The 21,923-nt window shown below is 40.0% G+C and overlaps 1 protein-coding gene across 3 annotated transcripts in view; it reads left to right on the top strand.

Moving 5' to 3' along the window:
* Positions 1-5,087: 5,087 nt before the first annotated feature.
* Positions 5,088-21,923, top strand: part of slo (calcium-activated potassium channel slo) — a 28,292-nt gene continuing 11,456 nt past the window's right edge. For 2 of the 3 annotated variants that reach the window (XM_069056491.1, XM_069056490.1), the window contains exons 1-8: positions 5,096-5,598; positions 17,680-17,741; positions 17,844-17,940; positions 18,036-18,147; positions 18,201-18,352; positions 18,417-18,584; positions 20,996-21,087; positions 21,796-21,906. In XM_069056491.1, coding sequence (XP_068912592.1) covers positions 5,275-5,598; positions 17,680-17,741; positions 17,844-17,940; positions 18,036-18,147; positions 18,201-18,352; positions 18,417-18,584; positions 20,996-21,087; positions 21,796-21,906 — 1,118 coding nt within the window. In that variant the 5' untranslated portion in view covers positions 5,096-5,274. Of the gene's footprint in view, positions 5,599-17,679; positions 17,742-17,843; positions 17,941-18,035; positions 18,148-18,200; positions 18,353-18,416; positions 18,585-20,995; positions 21,088-21,795; positions 21,907-21,923 lie in introns of all 3 variants that reach the window. The other variant, XM_069056492.1, reaches the window with a different exon arrangement.

Raw genomic sequence — 21,923 nt, 5'->3', positions numbered from 1 at the left:
ATCTAGGTGGCGCTGGCCGTATCGTTGTAACCAAGGACGTTGGAATTTTATTTGGTACTATAATATGGGATGATCAAGAAGAACTGTTTAAGTTGGTAATGCTGAATTTTATTTTTAAATGGTACAACTGGAGTAACTTCCGGTTGTTGACCGCTTCACGCTGACAGCTGCATCAGTGACAAGTCAAATTTGACATTTCAAATTAAATTAAACATGCTGGTGAGTCGTTCGAGAGAAGAGTTAATTTATGTTTAAAGCAAAATGGGGAGCACTTCGAGAATTTCCTTTAGTTAATTTTTAGACTATTATTCCGAATTCCAACTTTGATTTCTTTTTGGCGTTAATTTTTACTCTCATAACCTACCATTTTGTCGTTATTAATGCTACGTCAGATATCTGTCAAATAAACCCACAAAACATATCCCATATCCGGTTGCAGTGTTGTAAATAGCCGAATAAAAAAAATGTTCTTAATTGTATTGCCAACTTAAACAGTCCTTCTTTATCACCCGGTAAATACCTATGTAGTTATTTACATTACAAGCTGCGAAAGTTTACTTTTAGGTGCGAGGTGTTTTTAAATTGCCGAGGCGAAGCGTAAGCGAAGCCGAGGTGATTAAAAACTTCTAGCTTTCGCAATAGAGCTTTGTACCTACCTATTAAACTTTTCATTCTCCCCTCGCCATTTTTAATAAAATACAATGATTCAGTAATTATAATAAAATTAGTATAAGGCACCTTGTTGTTAACATTACTTTAGTAACAATACAAAACAGTAGTTATTTAATGAGTTCGTGTGTAAATTGGGCTTTTTTGGCATTTTTGGTTTTAAAGACCAACGAGTGGCATAAAGAGCCCAATTTACACACGAATTAGTTGAATACAACGTTTTTTTTGTTCGACGAGCACCTGAAAGGCTCCAAATCGCTTGAAATCTTTAAAATTCGCTTGACGTTTCGTTTTGACAAGTTGTGACATTTATCAAAATCCGTTCACACAGGAGAAAATTCTGACAGTGTCGAACAAAATATGTTTTTTTTTTTATACAACTTTCTTAGCAAGAACTCTTCACAGAGTTTGTCGTAGAGTCGCTGTGGGATGAAGAAAGCAAAGACATGATTTTCAAAATTCACGGAATGCTTGCTACTGCGTCAAAAACTGAAATATTGCTTTGTGAATACTTTTATTGGTTTATTGATAAAATTAAAATAACAAAGAAAGTTTGTAAACTACTTAAGTAGGTATTTGCAGTATTTATTCTTATTATAGTGTAAAGGATAATTCAGTCTAAAAGGAATGTCTGGTAGAAGAATGTAAATGATTATAAAAACAAAAATTCCAACTAAAAAAAAAACGCCTAAAAGGAAGATATTAATGCGGACCAGCGTAATTTTTCGCAGTGTCCTTGACCCTAGATCCACAACGCTTTTCTTCAACACTCGAGACAAAAAGAAAATCTAAACGACAAACCAAAAATGTAAATTTTTGAAAAATAAATGATTTCCTAAATTATATCGCGTGCCGCATAACGATTTAAACCAGCGAAAAACCAGATTTTACACAAATAAGTTACATATTATTCACTCCGACCAGATTTGAATTTGATTTAGCAACAAGATATTCAAAAAAATGTTCCGAGCAACGACGCAGTGAGTCACACTAAAAACTTGAATTTTTCCCCTGCAGATAATACGAAGACCAAGTACTTTAATCACGTGTTTGCTTGTTTTTGTTGCAAATTTATAATCATTCACCTTGACAGAATTATACCATGAATCGGTATAATTTTGACGTCTGTGATTTACCGAACAGGCCTTGAAAGATAAGTGGCCGTTCTGAACTGGAAACAATTTGCGTTAATTTACTTCGTATTGAAATGTGCAAACCGAGGACAGTTAGATACGTCTCATTTTTCTCCGAAAGAAACGGAATCTCAAGAACCGTAGTTTTAAAGGACAAAATCATTTTTAACAAAGATCGATCCTCAAATGTGTAAATATATCAATCGGATTGAATGGTGAATACTTTAGAAAACAAGAATAATTGCAAGAGATAATTATTATCGCAAGTCGTGTGGTAAAACAACCATTACCGCACAGAGTGCGGTAACGTAAATCCTTACCAGTCTGAAGCGAGTGTGATAAATAGGGTACATCGCACGGTGTATCTGATTCGCGTTTAGGACTAGATATTGTGTTTGTAAAGTGTCAATAAATGGCTACGTCATGTGTCAAAAAGCCCCCAACGAGTCGTGCGTTGGTAAATACGCAGGACTGGTGTAACAGGTGCGGTCTAATCACGTTGAAAATAAAAAGATAGATCACGGGGTCGGCGTCCATTTAAAGACTATTGTGTATTTGGCTCCGTTTACAGGAACGACCTTCGACTAGTCTTGATGACCCCAAATCCATCTGGATTTGTCAGAGGTGCGAGTTAATAAAAAAAATTAATAATGATGAGATCCGTCGAGTGCGAGCACTTAACACCAACGTCTAGTCGTCAGCCAATGTAAATACACAAAGCCATATTAAAAATATACAGAGCGGCGCGTTTTTCAATGATCCATTAAAATATTTCTTTCAATCGCTCGATTTATTCGTAAATATTTATGCAAACAATGGACTATTCTTGTGGGTTTGCACGCGTAATTGGGTTAGCTGGATGGCGTTGGTTGTTTATTTGAAAATTGAAAATGTACAGTAGAACGTGCGAACGCAGCGGCGGCTCTGGAGGGGGCGGCGAAATGATTTATCATTGAACATGATTTATTTGATCGATTTTCATCAGGACTAATAATTTTCTGATTTTTGACACAGTTGGAACGTTCTACAGGGTGTTTTTGAAATGCGTGCACAAATTTTAACCACGAGCTACTGGCTTCATGTAGAACTCGGAAAAATTACATTTATTTTTTGAGCTACAATTTTTTTTAATTGCTTTTAGTCTTATACGTTGTCAAACAACCTCGTAGGTAAAATTTCGGCACATTTTAATAATACACCCTGTATATCATATTTTATAAAACGTACACCAATGCGGTTTCCTTGTTTTAAAACATATTTCCTATAGGTTACTTCGCATTGGCGTACATTTTATAAAACATGATATACAGGGTGTATTTTTAAAATGTGCTGAAATTTTACCTACGGGGTTGTAAGACAACGTAGAAAACCAAAAGCAATTTAATAAAATTGTAGCTCAAAAAATAAATGCCATTTTAAATATTTTTTCCGAGTTCTACATGAAGCCAGTAGCTCGTGATTAAAATTTGTGCACGCATTTCAATAACACCCGGTATATTGCGCGCAAACGAGTCCGGAGGCAGATTACGGTCCTGCCTCTGCCAAGATAAGAGGTGCGTCTATTCTATTCTATTCGACTCTTTTCTATCTTGTGCTAACACTTCCATTTCTCTCCAGTTCTTATTTCTTTGTACCAATAGTTTCCCAATTTCCGAATTCCACATTCTTGTAAAGCGCCCTCTTCACTTTTCTGTCAATAGTTTTCCATTCTTTTCTTCTACGAAGCTGATATCCTGTTTTTACCGTGTCTATTGATTTTTGAGTAAATATAATCACAAGGTAAGAGCTTTTCAATTTCTGCAAGTCAAGAAATAAATAAAGAAACTCGGGTCCGAAAAAGAATTACTTTTCGTCCCCTTGTGAGTACCCACGTAAAATTACTGTTTTCGTTAAGGGTGTCAAAAAATGTAATACACATTCGAAATCTCTCAATCTTTACTAAATGATTTGATAAAGCAGTTTCCGTTTTTTGTGTTCAGTTGGAAAATGAACTGTCACAACAATTTATTCAGATAACGAAATTTCAGGTGGAGCGCAAAACTTTGAATGAAAAGTTGAGTTTCATTCACGAGGATTTGATAAGTTCTTTTACACAATCGTGACAAACATAATATTATCAAACAAACTTGCATAACTACCTTATTGCATTTCTTACGCCCTGCCATGATTTTCTCGATCACATGACATGATTTATTACGCAATAATTATTGTCCCGGTCAACAACGCTTTATATTCATTACCATGTTACATCGTTGCGATTTATTAACGTTCCGATGAGACAATTTTAATTCGATATCATCACGTTACATTCAAATTAGAAGATTTAATTGAGAATCTAATTTGACAAATTTATGTTCGAGAACTGTGTCCATTTTAATGGACGACACAGACTGGAAGAATTGGCAGTAGAAGGACCTGTGGGCGTGTCCGCGCAGAAGAATAAAAATAGGAATAAACTTGATAAAAAAGAGAGGATGGTCTTTACTTTCACTACGTGAGACAATTAGTCTTTACAAGCTTAGATCATTTCTAACATTGTTTTATTATTATGTACATAGACGATGTAATAGTTATTTACGCAACAAGTGGGATATACACATTATTATCGCACAATGAGGCCGCGACCGAATTTATGTAATCACACAAGTGAGATAATAATGTGTGGCGTACAAACATTTTTCTACGATTGCACAAAATATTTTAAAACCCACTCTGTTTCATTTGAATAAAAAAAAGAGTGGTGATTGTTCGTCATTATTAGTTTTTGTCCCTGAAAAATCACAAGACAAATAATTTGTTTAGTTTTCTGTAGTTTCTTCCATTCTTTACTTTACCGCACGGCGTGCGGGAAAACATTTATTACCGCACAGTGTGTCGTAAAATAAGTCATCACCTGTCAGAAATTGAAAGTGATACTGTTTTGAAGAGATTCGGAAAGATTAGAAATAATTCTTGATTCAAATAATTTTCTTCTCCATAAGTGGAGTTGTCCAGTCCAGCTTCAATATTATTATTATTTTGGGAAGCTTCACTCCTTGTCTCTTAGAACCTACCTGAACCTGAACGCAAGGTGTGTAAACTGTAAATCGTTAATTGGCGCACGGCGTGGCGTAAAGTGTGTCATAACCTGTGTGAAATGCGTGCGATTAGGAGGATATATCGCACGCTCGTGTCTGAAATGTTTCTAGTTCGTCAGAGCTATAAATTTTCTTCGTCGATGGAGGTAATTAGCTCGTCCCCATCGGCGTCTCTTGGGTGCCGCCGCCTCTGTGGTCCCGCCGTTGGCGTCTCCTTCGGCGCACGCCGCTCGGGCGTCCCGTCGTATTGATTGCCGCATCAGCGGAGCGGGGCGACGTCGGCGTCGCGTCAGTTGCTCTCGGAGCTGTGACGGTGTTGTCGGCCGACGACGTTCCTCGAATGCGACCACCTCGGTGAGTGGTAGCGGGCGCGAGTGGATGCCTCCTCGCGCGGGATGACGAGCGAAGAGGCGGCGAACGAGCCGCCCATCTCCAGTACCGACGCACCGGACACCTGTCTCGATGAGCGGAAATACTGGTGCTTCCTCTTGTCCAGCATCTTCACCTTCCTGGCCGGCCTCCTCATCGTGCTGGTGTGGCGGCTGTTCGCCTTCCTCTGCTGCCGGAAGGAGGTCCAGTATGGGCCCAACGACCCCAAGCAGAAGGAGCAGAAGGCTGCCAGGCAGGGCAAGCAGGAGTTCGAGGGCACGTTCATGACCGAGGCCAAGGACTGGGCGGGAGAGCTCATCTCGGGACAGACCACCACCGGAAGGATACTGGTGAGCGACATGCCGTCTGGCGGCGATCACCGCCCCCGCGACACTTTCTTCTCTCTTTCACTTTATTACGTCGATACCGGACCCGCAAGGTTACACCCACCCCCGCGTCCAAATGTCAAAACACCGTTTTTGGCACACCTGTCGATGGATGACCACCCTCACAGTACTACCAACACATTTTTATTTGCACACACCACTTTTCTCAATCGATAAGGACCCCGTCATGTTATTCAAAAGCGACATTCTGAACCAATCATTAATAAATTATTATCGATCCCCGGGGGACCTTCCAGTCTTACAAATATTTCACCACTTTGCGCCGAATACAACAATTTATTATTAATCCAGAGTCGGTACCTTCATGTTGTTGGAATCCTTCCAAAACGTCTCCTTTTCACTTTTCTGATTACGAATTGTTTCGACGTTTCTCTCCTTCCTGCTCTTTAGCAAATCCCAATTTACATATTTTATCGCTTGTTGTGGTCACGACATCCTCCTCAAACAACTCGTTTCCGTTCATTTAATCAATCATAACCTAAATATTTTACCGACATTGTGACAATACCATAGAAATAATCACAAACGTCAAAACTCACCCACGACAATCGATCCTGAGCATTTATACAATTTTATCAACTAATATTTCACCCAAAATATTTCCAACGGACTTTAATAATTTTATTCAGCACGATACCAATATTTCATTGGTGCTAGAACAAATCCTTGTCTGTTGAATGTAGAGCACACGAAGACAATTGTTATGTCGCCTGGATTTTATGCAACCCATCGTACAAATACGCCACTAAATAGAGCAAATGTACTGTAAAAACTTAAAAAGCATTTTGCAGGATGGAAATGTCGTCTTCGTCTAGATCCTTTACATCCAAGCTTCGACACGGTAATCCAATTCTCTACCCTATAAAAGGAATAATGATCTATCAGGATATTAAGGCTGGTCAATTATTCATGATAGTGCATGAGCAATAAATTTACATAAAGTCGATACACGTACTGACATTACTGTACTTATTCGATTACAAAATAGTTACAACGAAATTTTGTTTGTCATTACAGCAGTTACAGCAACAAATATCTAACTTTATTACTCATTGTTCAAATAAATTTGACTTGATACTAGTTAACTGGATAGAGCATGTTTGAATTCCGTTGCATAAATAAGTAATCAAGTGAGCATATTACATTACCTGTTGGCATAAATTTTTCAACAATCAAATGTAATGTCAAAGCGTAGGTACCATTGTGTATCTATGACTCACTGTTGCAAAATACATAATGCGAGTATTTTTAGTAGAACTATTAAATGATAAAAATTTAACTGGTGGAATGACGAAAATAGATTCGGGAACAGAAAAAAATTAGAACTGTGATGTATGAGTGCATTTTTGTTAAAGAGAAATGAAGATTTTGCAAATTTGGAAATTTTTGAGAGATAGAGAAGAAGTTAAATAGTAAGAAACGGTATTTGGAAACGACTTGTGCAAGTTTTTATAACGTACTAATAGTTTTATGAGGGTTGGAACGCTTGGGACAGCCCAGTCATAAATTACTCAAATTATTATTGAAGGTATTTAAATATTTCCCACTGGGGGTTTTCAACGCATTTGTGCTCTGCAATTTTTGCCAACTAATAAAAAATAAGTATTTTTTGTATGTATTGTGTTTTCAAAATTCCAAAAATTTCGAATTTGATTCAAAATTGATTTGGTGAAAAATAAGATGTTTTCTAATTTTAAAACACTCATTCTTGGTAAAATAAAGTGTAGTAAAAAGAAGAGATTTTTATTTTTGACACCTCAAACTGCGCAAAAACCAATTTTTTCTGCAGTTTGTCAAAATTTTTGTGACAGATTTGTGACAGTAGTACGATCTCGAGACATATTGTTTCTCTTGATGCTACTTTTCTTGAAGAAAATCAAAACCCACATTCAATTGTAGACTTTTTGCTCTTTCGAGTAGTTCTTTGAACTGAATCTAGACAAGACCTTGCGTGCAGATCCAGACCACATTATCTCGTTTATTGGTCCATTAATTTTTAGATTCAACATCAACCTTTTTACAAAGCAAACAAGAAGCTGTAACGAGCTCGTTTGCGATTTATTCTGGTCTATCCGCGTTCAATAGGGTTTAAGTCTGTTGTGCTCCTGGAAAAGACACGACTGATTGGTCGCGGAAGCCACCTTTCAGAAAGCGATTAATCACAATCAGAGCCCCGACACGCAACTCTTTTAACAACTCCCCTTCGCTGCTCACTTTCGTGCTGATTTTATGCCTAATAACTCGGCCATTTTACGGCCATATGGTCGGCAGTCATTGAAACCGAGCCGTCATAAAAAAGTTATCTGAGATTTGATTAGATCGATTGGCCAACAACAAGTCGGACACGTCTCGGCACCCCTCGACGTCGTTATTTCTGAATGGTGGATCATCAAAGACGCACCATAAACATTTTTTATTTTTATCGTGTCGACGTCGATCGCGTCGGCTTTGTCCGATTGCGACGTTTCTCGACACCGTTCTTCTGTTCAAGTTGTAACATCTTCGGTGACACCGAAATAGAACGTCGGATAAATTTAGTCGGTTGAGACGTATTTATACGTTTGCCGAGCTTAAAATAATGCAATTCGGCCGGATTGCCGTTTTGACGAGTTTTCACCCAACGTTTTAATTATCCTGACAGGACAAGCGCTCTGGCGTAATTTTAATAATATATGGTTGGCCCAGATTCCTTCTCCCTCTTGCTCCAATCGAGCGAGAGAGACTGCAACGGAGTCGAGTCGATAAAGGGGGATTTTCGACAAATTGGCTTATTGCAGGGAAAAAAATTCGTTTATATTCCCAGCATCCAGGTAGACTCCCTAAAAACGGTTCAAAGTGCATTTGGAGCTTTAGAGTATTAAGTACAGCTTCTTTGTGGACGAGAACAAAGTTTTATATTCACAGCATTCAGCTAGACTGTCTAAGATCGTTACGAAAATCATTCCAAGTGAACTTGGAGCTTTCGAAAATTAAGTACAGCTTGCAGAAATATTTTTGTGGAGCTGTAAACTGTCTTGTTGGAGGAAAACAAAGTTTTATGTTCTCACTATCCAGGTAAAATGCCTAAGATTGTTCCGACAGTCGTTCTAAGTGCACTTGAAGCTTTCAAGAATTAAGTACAGCGTAGAGAAATATTCTCTGTGAAGCTCTAAATTGTCTTGTTGGAGGAAAAAAAAAGTTTTAAATTCCCGTCATCCAGACAGACTACCTAAAACCGTTCCAACAGACATTCTAAGTGCATTTGGAGCTTTCAAGAATTAAGTACAGCTTGGAGAAATATTTTTTATGAAGCTGTAAAGATGAAAACAAAATTGTATATTCCCGGCATTCAGGTAGAATGCCTAAGACCATTACGAGAATCATTTTAAGTGCATTTGGAGCTTTCAAGAATTAAGTAGAGCTTGGAGAAATATTTTCTAGGAAGCTGTGCAGTTTGTTTTCTTGGAGGAAAACGAAGTTTTATATTCCCTGCATTCAAATAGACAGCCTGAGATCGTTCTAAGAGATGTTCTAAGTGTATTTGGAGCTTTCGGAAATTAAGTAGAGCTTGAAGAAATATTCTCTGTGAAGATGTAAATTATCTTGTGGGAGAAAAATGAAGTTTTATAGTCCCAGCATCCAGGTAGACTGCCTAAAACCGTTCCGAGAGTTGTTCTAAGTGCATTTGGAGCTTTCAAGAATTAAGTACAGCTTGGAGAAATATTTTTTGTGAAGCTGTAAAGATGAAAACAAAGTTTTATATTCCCGGCATTCAAGTAGAATGCCTAAGACCATTACGAGAGTCATTTTAAGTGCATTTGGAGCTTTCAAGAATTAAGTAGAGCTTGAAGAAATATTTTCCAGGAAGGTGCAGTTTGTCTTGTTGGAGGAAAACGAAGTTTTATATTCCCCGCATTCAGATAGACTGCCCAAGATCGGTCTAAGAGATGTTCTTAGTGTATTTGAAGCTTTCGAAAATTAAGTACAGCTTGAAGAAATATTCTTTGTGAAGATGTAAATTATCTTGTGGGAGAAAAACGAAGTTTTATAGTCCCAGCATCCAGATAGACTGCCTGAAACCGTTCCAAGAGACGTTCTAAGTGCGTTTGGAGCTTTCAAGGATTAAGTACAACGTAGAGAAATATTCTCTGTGAAGCTCTAAATTGTCTTATTGGAGGAAAAAAAAAAGTTTTATATTCCCGTCATCCAGACAGATTACCTAAAACAGTTCCAAGAGACGTTCTAAGTGCATTTGGAGCTTTCAAGAATTAAGTACAACTTGGAGAAATATTCCCTACGAAGCTGTAAATTTGTTTGTTGAAAGAAAATAAAATTTTATATCCCCAGTATCCAGGTAGACTACCTAAAACCGTTCTAAGTGCATTTGGAGCTTTCAAGAATTAAGTACAGCTTGGAGAAATATTTTTTGTGAAGCTGTAAAGAGGAAAACAAAGTTTTATATTCCCAACATTCACGCAAAATACCTAAGACCATTACGAGAGTCATTCTAAGTGCATTTGGAGCTTTCAAGAATTAAGTAGAGCTTGGAGAAATATTTTCTAGGAAGCTGTGCAGTTTGTTTTCTTGGAGGAAAACGAAGTTTTATATTCCCTGCATTCAAATAGACTGCCTGAGATCGTTCTAAGAGATGTTCTAAGTGTATTTGGAGCTTTCGGAAATTAAGTAGAGCTTGAAGAAATATTCTCTGTGAAGATGTAAATTATCTTGTGGGAGAAAAACGAAGTTTTATAGTCCCAGCATCCAGATAAACTGCCTGAAACCGTTCCAAGAGACGTTCTAAGTGCGTTTGGAGCTTTCAAGAATTAAGTACAACGTAGAGAAATATTCTCTGTGAAGCTCTAAATTGTCTTATTGGAGGGAAAAAAAAAAGTTTTATATTCCCGTCATCCAGACAGATTACCTAAAACAGTTCCAAGAGACGTTCTAAGTGCATTTGGAGCTTTCAAGAATTAAGTACAACTTGGAGAAATATTCCCTACGAAGCTGTAAATTTGTTTGTTGAAAGAAAATAAAATTTTATATCCCCAGTATCCAGGTAGACTGCCTAAAACCGTTCTAAGTGCATTTGGAGCTTTCAAGAATTAAGTACAGCTTGGAGAAATATTTTTTGTGAAGCTGTAAAGAGGAAAACAAAGTTTTATATTCCCAACATTCACGCAAAATACCAAAGACCATTACGAGAGTCATTCTAAGTGCATTTGGAGCTTTCAAGAATTAAGTAGAGCTTGGAGAAATATTTTCTAGGAAGCTGCAATTTGTTTTCTTGGAGGAAAACGAAGTTTTATATTCCCCGCATTCAGATAGACTGCCTGAGATCGTTCTAAGAGATGTTCTAAGTGTATTTGGAGCTTTCGGAAATTAAGTACAGCTTGAAGAAATATTCTCTGTGAAGATGTAAATTATCTTGTGGGAGAAAAATGAAGCTTTATAGTCGCAGCATCTAGATAGACTGCCTGAAACCGTTCCAAGAGTCGTTCTAAGTGCGTTTGGAGCTTTCAAGAATTAAGTACAGCTTGGAGAAATATTTCTTGTGAAGCTGTAAATTGTCTCGTTGGACGAAAACAAAGTTTTATATTCCCAGCATTCGCGTAGAATGCCAAAGACCATTAAGAGAGTCGTTCTAAGTGCATTTTGGAGCTTTCAAGAATTAAGTAGAGCTTGGAAAATTATTTTCCAGGAAGGTGCAGTTTGTCTTGTTGGAGGAAAACGAAGTTTTATATTCCCCGCATTCAGATAGACCGCCTAAGATTGTACTAAGAGACGTTCTAAGTGTATTTGGAGCTTTAGAAAATTTAGTACAGCTTGAAGAAATATTTTCTGTGAAGATGTAAATTGTCTTGTTCAAAGAAAAAAAGTTTTAGATCCCCAGACAGACTGTCTAAAACCGTTTCAAGTGTACTTAGGATTCTCTGGGAGCTTCGAGCAATTTTTCTTGTAAAGCTGCCAGTTCTTGTTATGAAGTTCTTGAAATGGCATCAGAAAATAAAAATATTCACTGTAGATTTTCTTTTTTTTGCGTTCTGCAGTGGTGATAAGATATCTTGATCGACGGACCAGCTGGACCTCCAGATTTAACCCCTCTACAATCTCCCTAGAAACGACAGTCTTCGGAAGCAATTTAAGCGAAACCCATTTCTAGACGAAATTACATTTTGGACGAGTGGAAACGCCGACGCGTTCCCCGTTTATCATCAATAAACAACCAAATGGAAAAACGCGGAGCCCCCATAATTCCGCAACGTTCGCATGACAAGCGAAAGACACAAAAAATCGCACGAAATCTAATCCGCAATTGGATCGTATCAGTCAGGCCTGAATGGCGCAACCATAAAAAAAATCCGGACGCCTCGTAAAACGCATTAGGACTGACTTGGCCGCAATGACATGCTTTTAGTTTCGTCGATATTAGCAAGGAAAGAATTTTAAGCGACGCTATCTGAGTCGAAATCGACGAAACGTGTTTCGTGTTGGCTCGGTACACAGATGTAATCGCGATTCTACTGATAATGAAGCGTTTACTTTATTTTTAAATAAATTTGTCTTGTGTGTTGGAATAACATTGTGTCGGAGGTAAAAAGTTATTTCTCGGTGGATTTCGTCATCAATTTTTTATCAGCCAGGCTGTGCTGTCAACAGGAACTCCTGTCGCGTTTTGACATGTTCAAGGACACTCAAGATCATTGATATAAATTGTATCCTGGGCTGGGAAGGCGTTGGAAACCGTCAATTGTGCTTTTTTCAAGCGTAGATTAACTGGAGCATGTTGACAGCTAACCTAAAATTTAGAACCAAAAAAATCATTCTTTTTTCCTTTGTTTGCAATGTTTTACATTAAAAATGGAATAACTTAACAATTCCTATTCTCGAAGCAAATATCTAAGGGCACCTTTTGCTGAAAACAAACATGTTCAATTATGTCCCGATTAAACATAAACAAATTTCATTCGTGTCAAACGGCGGGAAATTCAAACTTTACACTGTTCTAAACGGTTTACTTTTTCCAACCCTTACTCAGCCCAGGATTTTATTTCATATTATTAATTATTATTATTTCTTTTGTCTCCACATCCTTGCAGGCATCGTAAGATCCTTTTAAAGGAGATGCTTCAATTTATCCTGATTTTTTTTGTAATTTTTTTATTATTATTTTTCTTCTTCTTGTTCTTATTATTACTATTATTACACGATTATTACACGACCCTGGCCTTTCTGTTGCAATTTGAAACTTTCGTCCTTCGTTGCCTTTGAATTGGTGCGCCGCTGTTCCGCAGAAATTGCATTTGGATACTGGGTCAGGAGGGTGTATTGATCCCGCACCCTCCCGCCTCCAGGACACCCTCTCTGAATTCCTCTGCTTTTTAATCAGCATTTGATCCCGTCGATTTATCGTCCAATTAGGTCTCCACGGTGGGCGCCACTGAAATCTGGCGCCCACCGGGGTAGTGTCGTCAGATCTGGCCGTTGATTATCTGGTCGGATCTTTGGCGCGGTCGTTTTTCTTTCGATTAAGTCGAATGACTGGAAAATTTCGGTCCGAGGAAGTGCATTAAAATTTTATCGCTTGTAAACAAGTCCGTTAATTTGTTGGGAACGCAATTACCGCACGGTTCGTAAACAGGTCGCGTGAAGGCGAAGAGTAATTGGGTGAATCGTACAAAAGGGTTCCTCCTTTCGGGGATGTTGCGTTTTTGAGATGGCACAAATTGGGGAAAGCTTGTCGGGGGCAGCAATTGGGGGAGTGGTTTTATCTGTGCAATGCTTTACACAAAATCAAACAACCAACCCTTCACAAATCTTCTTCTATTTGCTCTTCAAGGTATTCCTACACCTTCACAAATTTACAAAAATCTTAGCTGACTTGTTGCAAGTTCTTGTCTTTCATCCTTCAATTTATTTCACCGCTGAAAACCGCTACAAAGATCTCCAGATTATTTTGCAACTCTCCATAGTTTGCTTCTTTTGATCAAAACTCTTCCCCCCCTTGTTCCTCATCAATGGGTCGCTCCCCATCATTTAGCCACGCCCCATCCTTTCTTCCATATAAATCGCAAAGAGCGCAAACCACCTTCACCGAGCACTGTGGCCAAGCGTATAGAGCGCCACTTTGCATTCAGGAGGTTCCGGGTTCGAATCCCACCAGGGGGCTTGGTTTTTTTCGGGGATCTTATCACCCCTCAGGATGTACCATCATCCTTCCTGACCCACCCCGTACCAGATATTGGATTCGTCCTTCAGAATATGATTAAAAGCCAAGGTATGCTTGAGCAGCTAAGGAAGGAGTGCAAAATGGTCCATTATCTTTTTTTAAGCTTTTGATGTGGCGTTCTGTCCCTGAAGAAGATTATTACAATACGAAAGAAACGTAGAATCGTCACTTTCTCGCCTCAGGCGTGTAGAGATATCAACGTCCACAAAGAAGAAATGTTTTAGATGTTGAAAAAAAAACAATTTTGCAAATATAATGAAACATGTAGTGATGCATAGTTAGGATGGAAGACATAAAAGAATGCTAAAAATATTTATCACAAATCCGAGTATGTACTTAATGGAAAATAAAATCCATTTTATTACACATCAAAGATTTATTTTATTTTCAATAAATGTCGAAACTGTTGTTTGATTGTTAATTTATACATTATGTGGGAATAATGAAACAATAAATTTTCAGTCGTTCAATGCGAATCAGTTTGACAAAAGTTATTTGACATTAAGAACTCCTGTTAAAATGTTTACAACCAGAAAATCTCATTTATACTTTATATTCCTAAAATACAGAAAACAAAGAGTGATGAAATTGAAGATATAAACGCAGCACAAAAACAGTAAAAACACTAGTTCTCTGATGTTTTTATTGTTCATTGTATTCATAATAGTTACTTACGAGTTACGCAACAAGTGGTATTGTTCCATTCTTTACTGTAATGCATGGTGTGCGGTAAGATATTTATTATCGCACAGTGTGCGGTAAAGTAAGTTGTTACCTGTCTGAAATGCGTGGGATAAATAGAAAATATCGCACGGTCATAGATAAAGTTAATTCTCACCACAGATTTTACTGGTTATGCAAGAAAAACCGGATAATAAGTTTATTACCATAAGGAGAAATTTTGTGTCGTTGCACCAAATGCATTAGTGTCTTGGGTGATTATTTGGAGAAATAAAAAAAAAATAGAGTTGCAACTTTGCAACTTCCTGGACTGGCACTTTTTTGAAGAGATTAATCGAAAAAAACTGATTCAGAAACGTGACCTGGATATTTTTCTCCCATTTAAATACATTTTCCTCTCTACAATTTGAAGTTGCTTCGAAACATTTCACACACATTAAAGCTGTAAACTGTCTATTACCGCACGGTGTGCCGTAAAGTAGGTCATTAAAATGGGAAATACCGCACGGTATTGGATAAAATTGATTTTCCCAACAGATTTTATACTTGTTATGCAAACAAAAACAGAACTTTACTTAAAAAAAAGCACATCTGTAACGGAGCTGACGTAAAAAGCTCTGAACAGGATACTTCCATTTACTGAAAATCGATCTAGCCCAGTGGAGCTCTAATTGTACACTTCTTCACAATTCTCCCAGGCAACTGATCCTGGTCAAACGACACCACTCTTGAGTGTCCTTTGTTTTCGTTTATCTCGAGTTACAACTGTCCTCTTTGGAGCCCACGACAAAACGAACAGCTTTTAACCACGACAGCAACATTCTTCACAACTCAAGCGAACACACATTCTTTTTCATACGCAGCTTTCGTGACTAACAAAAGAATGTGAACGGACCGCGGACTGAACTGTGACGTCACCAGAACCTGACTTATGGCGGAAGGATCAACTTATGGAAGCGCCGCTTCTCAAACGAAATAAAGAGACATAAAACTGGAAATGGCAACCGCAAGATGTGAATTTATTTCTTTCGGTACGGTGGACTTTATGCCTCGTCCATGCTTATTATATAAAGTTTCCAGAGAGCTTTCAGACGGATTAGATGAGCTTTGCAATGCAAAGCCGCCTCTTTATATTAACTTCCGAGTGCGCTTCCGTTTCACGACGTCATAAAAACAATGCTTTTCCTTTGTTCCCGACGCCATTTTGTTTCCTCGTTGCTTCATAAGTAATTGAACCTGACAGGCTTTACAAATCGATTGTTATTCCTATTTGGTCTAATTTATTTGGTGTTCTCGAGTATATATTATAAATCAATTTGGATGAGCATGTTGATTGCTAATGGTCTACCAAAATAATCGCACCGTTGTTTGTTTTAGCTTATCTGAAGATCTAATGTTTGGGCTACCGTTTCGCAAGAATTGATTTCACAATCACGAGGGTCAAAGCACCCAAATACCAAACGGAAAATGATGCAGATAATATTCATGAATTTTTTAATAAGCGAATTCGACAAACACGTCAGTTATTTAAGTGTCAGTCACGTGAGGCGGACCGATCAATAAGACAAGCGTCTGCGAGTGGTACCATTCGATGGTGCAATCGATAACGTTGAATTATTTTGTTGTTTTATTAGACAATCGATCAGGTTTTATCCGAGACGAGACGAAACAGGTCTCGCATTTCCAATCAATTCGAAAACAACCGTTGCCAAAGTGTGATACGTAAACATGTTCTCTTGTCCAGGAGCTGTTGACAGAACGTGATAAATGGTCGACTTCCAGACTGGAAAATTTACCAGAGAGCCAAGTTCTACATTCTGGCTCTCGTCCAAAAGAATCACACACAAAAGATAATTTCCTGGAGTCGCTGAGGCAAAGCGATACATTTTTCAAAAGCTTTAAGTTTAAGATGACTTAAAAACTCATGGTAGAGATCTTGAGAGTGTCCTAGGAGATGTTCTAAGTGAGCGCTTTCAGGTTGTTGCGAAATAATAATAACACTGAAGCAGGAGTGGAAAAATATTCAGGTCGTGTTTTTGAATCATTTTCTATGGATTAAGCTCTTCAAAACAGTTGGGAGTTGCAACTCTAAGTGAACTTGCTTGTTGTCTACTTATCTTGACAAATACACAGCTTGCATTTTACGAGGATATTACATCGTTTATTTTTGCAGGCATCAAAGCAAAAGATTGGGATAATTCAAACAATTTTATTTCTCACCCAAGACACTAACGCGTTCCTTATTTTAATAAAGTCATTTTCATGTAATGACCTAGTTTACCGCACACTGTGCGGCAACAAACGTTTTACCGCACGCCGTGCGGTAAAGTAAATAATGGACAAAATTAAAGAAAATCAAACAAACCATCACCTTAACTGTAGTGTTGTGATTTATTTCATCTCGTCGCGAGTTTGTGCGCAGGTCCCATCCCCATCCCTCATTATTAATTCGCACCCTTCGCCTTAAAAATCACAGTCCTAATTAAAACAGATGTTTCCGTGCAAAATGGATGCGGGTTGGTCCTTTCGGCCCGAAACAAACACAATCACTGTGTGTGGCGGCGCCGCCCCCGGTAATTAACCGTAGGCAAAAAAGGAGTCCATTTGCATGCGAATTACTCCCCGGCAACGAATATTAACAGGATAACGAAGCGCCCCACGCGTTCATTAAGTCACCGGCGTGAATAACACCTCTCGTATTTTTCCAGAGGAAAAAGGATAATAATCGAATTAGGAGCGACGTAATTAAATCCCCAACGTGACAAATTAACTGATCCCAAGATCGGAGTAATCGAGCAAATAGGAGTGTTCTCGTCAAATTCAAATTGACAGCTCAGACCGGCTCAATTTGGCAACAGTAATATTTGAGCGACGAATTATTACCGATCGATACAATTTAATTGATTATTGATGACAGCACAAACCGATTTTGCTTGTCAACAGTGAGATACAAAATCAACGTGACATTCTCAAAATCACTCTGTCTTGAGCAACGTGCAAACACTTCCCTTTCCCAGCATCCTCGTGGAGAGCAAATACAGAGGAATTTATGATATTTACCGAGTCCTCCGACATGACGAAATAATCCCACCAAATACCACTCGAACCGGCACGTGACTCTGCAAATCTTGTTCCAGGTGGTGCTGGTGTTCATTCTCAGCATAGCGTCTCTCATCATCTACTTCATAGATGCCTCAAAGTGAGTAGCAGTAGATTTTGAGGGTGCGAACCAAGCTCAGACGCCGTGGATGAATGTCATAGCCGCTAAATAAAGAACTGATGACGTTTCCATTGTTTTCAGTGAAGGTGTGGAGCGCTGCCAGGAATGGAGCAACAATATCACGCAACAAATCGACCTTGCCTTCAACATATTTTTTATGGTCTATTTTTTAATAAGAGTAAGTACGTGGCGGCCAGCGAGCCGGCCCGACTCGGTGCCCGTTGCTTCGCCGTGGCTTGGACGTTCTTGTCCTTCAATTTTGTTCTTTTGCAGTTTATAGCGGCTAGCGATAAGTTATGGTTTATGCTAGAGATGTACTCATTCGTAGACTACTTCACGATACCCCCGTCCTTCGTCTCCATCTACTTGGACCGCACGTGGATAGGTGAGGAGCGAGGTGTCCACGTTGTTGCAAAAACTGTTTCCCTCGCCTTCCAGGCCTTCGATTTCTGCGTGCGCTGCGCTTGATGACTGTCCCGGACATTCTTCAATACCTCAACATACTGAAGACTTCCAGTTCCATACGACTTGCTCAGTTAGTGTCGATTTTTATATCAGTTTGGCTGACGGCAGCCGGAATCATCCACTTGGTGAGTTCTTGGACGTCTTGACCGCGTCCACTTGACTCTCGCGGCTTGACTCTCGCGGTTCCAGCTGGAGAACTCCGGGGACCCGCTCGAGTTCAAGAACCCCAACCCTTTGCCCTACTGGACCTGCGTGTACTTCTTAATCGTGACCATGTCGACCGTGGGATACGGCGACGTCTACTGTCACACAGTTCTGGGAAGGACTTTCTTGGTCTTCTTCCTCCTAGTCGGATTGGTAAGTGTCGAGCAGAAATTAAACACACGAAAATATGGAGATCTCCCATACTGCTGACTCTCTCTCTTAAAGAAGTCATTCTAGTTTAAAAACCGACAACAGCAATGTTGCAATGTTCAGGTGCTTTGCAGCTTACCTCAATCTGAAGCTGCTCTTTTTCTCTATTGTAAATAAAGAGTGAGTGGTGCGCAAGCTGCGACAAGTCGGCTTCACACTAGTTCTGCATATGTGATATATACAGATTTGTTTTACATTTACCCCTATGAACCGATCTATCCCGTACACACACGAAAAAATATTACCCTTTGTCCGCAACCTTTCTTGGGATCTTTAGGTATTGTTGTTATTATCGTACGAAGATGTTCTTTGTGCAGATGTTGTTTTGTGTATTTTGACATTTTCTACCACTGTTGCATGGTTTCACTCTTCTCGGCACCGCAACAACGCTTCTTGTGCTTCTTAATGTGTATCCCGGCTTTGTAGTTAGCGCTCTAACCAACGCGGAGAGGTGGCGCGACTGTCGCGCCACCTCTCCCCACCACACAACACTGATTTAAAGCATCAGGAATGTTTGTTTCCAGGCAATATTTGCTAGTAGCATACCAGAAATCATAGATCTAGTAGGCACTAGATCCAAATACTGCGGCGAGTACAAGAGAGAACATGGAAAGAGGTACTGTTAAGACGCGGAGGAAATGTGGCTTCTAAATCGGTCCAAGCTTAAAATAAAAATTCTTCCGGATTGTGGCGAGTTTTTGCCAAAACTTATAAATAGAGCGACCACATTTCTTCCTATCAGAATCACTTTTCGACTTGTACAGCCGGTACGCGCATGCCAGTCCAGTCATCCGACTTAGTACTTTGAGTTTTTTGAGACACAGCCAGCCCCGCACACCGAGTTTTGTTTTGACTTGTCCCCCCCCCACCAGAGAATCTCAGTTCAGTTGTGTCTGACAGTCTTGCAACCCGTTGTGCACTAAATCTAGAATGTAGAATGCGATGTCCCAGTTAACACAGTTAACCCACCTGTTTTTGCAGTGACTTGTTGTCGATTCGCTTTTCCAGAACAACACACGTTTGATTTTGTGTGCGGATCTAGATACGTCCCCCTCCCCCTTTACTAGATCGAGAATATCACGATGCGTGCCGACCGTTCCGTGCACGACCGTGTCGTGCACGCAACGGTCCGAACCGAACCGATGCAAAACGTTGTTGTCGTATGTTAGTGTTAGTGTCATAACATGAAACGTAGAGTAGTACATATTTGTAAAATTGGGGTCCGAGGAGGAGCCTGATGGGGTGTGTGGGTTGTTAGGCCGTGTTTGCCAGCTGGATTCCCGAGATCACAGAGCTCGCTGCCAATCGACCCAAGTACGGCGGAAAGTACAGCAAAGACGTACGACGCAGGTATTAAACCAAGGCTGCTACATATTATTCTTATATTCCATCCATTTTTTATACATATAATTATTATAACCACAAGGAATGACGCTGCGATTATTATTTTCTGAGTTTGTAGCACTTGGGTTATGCTTTGCGCTACTCGGTAACTCTTAGCGTTGTTTTGTTCCAAAAGTGTCACCCCTTGGACCATCTGTAGAGGGTCACGTTTTTGGTCTCATAGCAATCACCTCTTAGAATTGGTTACTCTCCCAGCAAACACGTTCTTCATGTTATGCCGTCGCGTACAAGACAAAAACAGTACTGGCAACACCAAGACACAACGAAGTCTCTCTAACCCTTCTGGTTCTGTACGTTTTGCATGTTGTCTCCTGTCTCACTGACTTGGTGTAGAGTTGTTTGGTTTTGTACTAACACTAGGGACAATTCAAGACGACTCAACGTGACAGAGATGCGTGTTTGCTGGGTTTGGCATGCTGAGCTAGCAGCCGAATTGCCGATTGCATTCTGTATGCTTAATCCACTAATCCGTTTGTCTAACAAAGCGTGTCCATCCTGGTGTGCGTTTCAGCATACAGAATGGGATGATTGGAGTCTAGTTAGACCATAGCTGGTCCCGTAGTCGATTAGTAGCACCTAAACAAGCCTGCACAGCCTGCTAGAGCCACGCACGGCCGCGCTGCATCGAACGAAAGTGCAGGATGACTGAAAAATAACGCCTGTGTCTGTACATTGACAGCAACATTCACACCATCTAGGTAGAAAATCTCAATGACAGTTAAAACGACCTGTAAGGCTCCTCTAATTGGACTATCGTTGCATTGTCAGTCGATGTTTTGAGTTGTACGAGAAAGACTAAAAAGAGATAAAATCCCATCTCCGTCGTCTTCCGGCCTGCCCCCCCTCCCGCCCCCCAGCGCTTGGGGGTCGTCGGGGCCGCGGGTCCGACGACCCCCGTCTTGCCTCTCTGTAAAAATGCGACCAAATGTGTCTCTTGTCCTGGCGTCTAGGCGATATTTGCGAGTTGTATCCCCGAGATCATTGACTTGATCGGGACTAGACCAAAGTACGGCGGCACCCTGAAGAACGAAAGAGGCAGAAGGTGAGGACCAGAACAGTATAGACCGGGGGGCGGCGGGTTTCCACCGGATGGAGACCCGCCGCCCCTCAAGCTGTTTATATATACCATTTTATCCTGCACGCTTCTCGTCCCTTTTTAATGTTCTCCCACCTTCGATACGGTCTGTTTTTATTGTTGTGTCGATGTGTTCTCCTTCCGGGACTCGTGTGGGTGTTTCAAGCCGTTCAACCTGACCGTCAGCCCGGGGGCGGCGACGCCCCGACGCCTCCGGGACGCCGGTACAGTCTTTTAGCGAGTGAGATGCATGAGGGCATGCGAGATCGTGCCACAAGACAATTGTGCGTGGCCAGGCTGTGTGCACAGGCGCTCACCTTGTACATGATAGATTAGGAATAGAAAGAACAACTTAGGAGTCAGTTCGTGATGACGAGTTTTCTTTTTCTTGCATGCTGGTTCGCTAACCAGATTACTAAAACCTGACTAACAGTTTTCCCGACGACTGTACTCACCGACCGTTTTTTCTTTCTTTCTTTTCAAATAGTTTGTGCTAGTTGATTGTGATCTCACCGTTCCACACCATCACGTTTTGCCGTCGTTGCACCAAATACTCTCTCTTTCTCTCTCTCTCTTGCCATTCCATCTTCACCCAAAGATATTTTGTGCAACGACGCCATCACCACCACCACCACCATCGATGCACCAATACTGACCGATTTTCATCCAAAATAGGCACATCGTGGTCTGCGGACACATCACCTACGAGTCCGTCTCCCACTTCCTCAAGGACTTCCTTCACGAAGACAGGGAAGACGTCGACGTTGAAGTAGTGTTCTTGCACAGGTACAACTTTTTCTTTT

The sequence above is a fragment of the Tenebrio molitor genome, chromosome 8 (genome assembly GCF_963966145.1).
Source record: "Tenebrio molitor chromosome 8, icTenMoli1.1, whole genome shotgun sequence".
NCBI lineage: Eukaryota > Metazoa > Arthropoda > Insecta > Coleoptera > Tenebrionidae > Tenebrio > Tenebrio molitor.
Note: the sequence above shows the minus strand (reverse complement) of the source record. Positions and strands in the feature narration are given on the sequence as shown.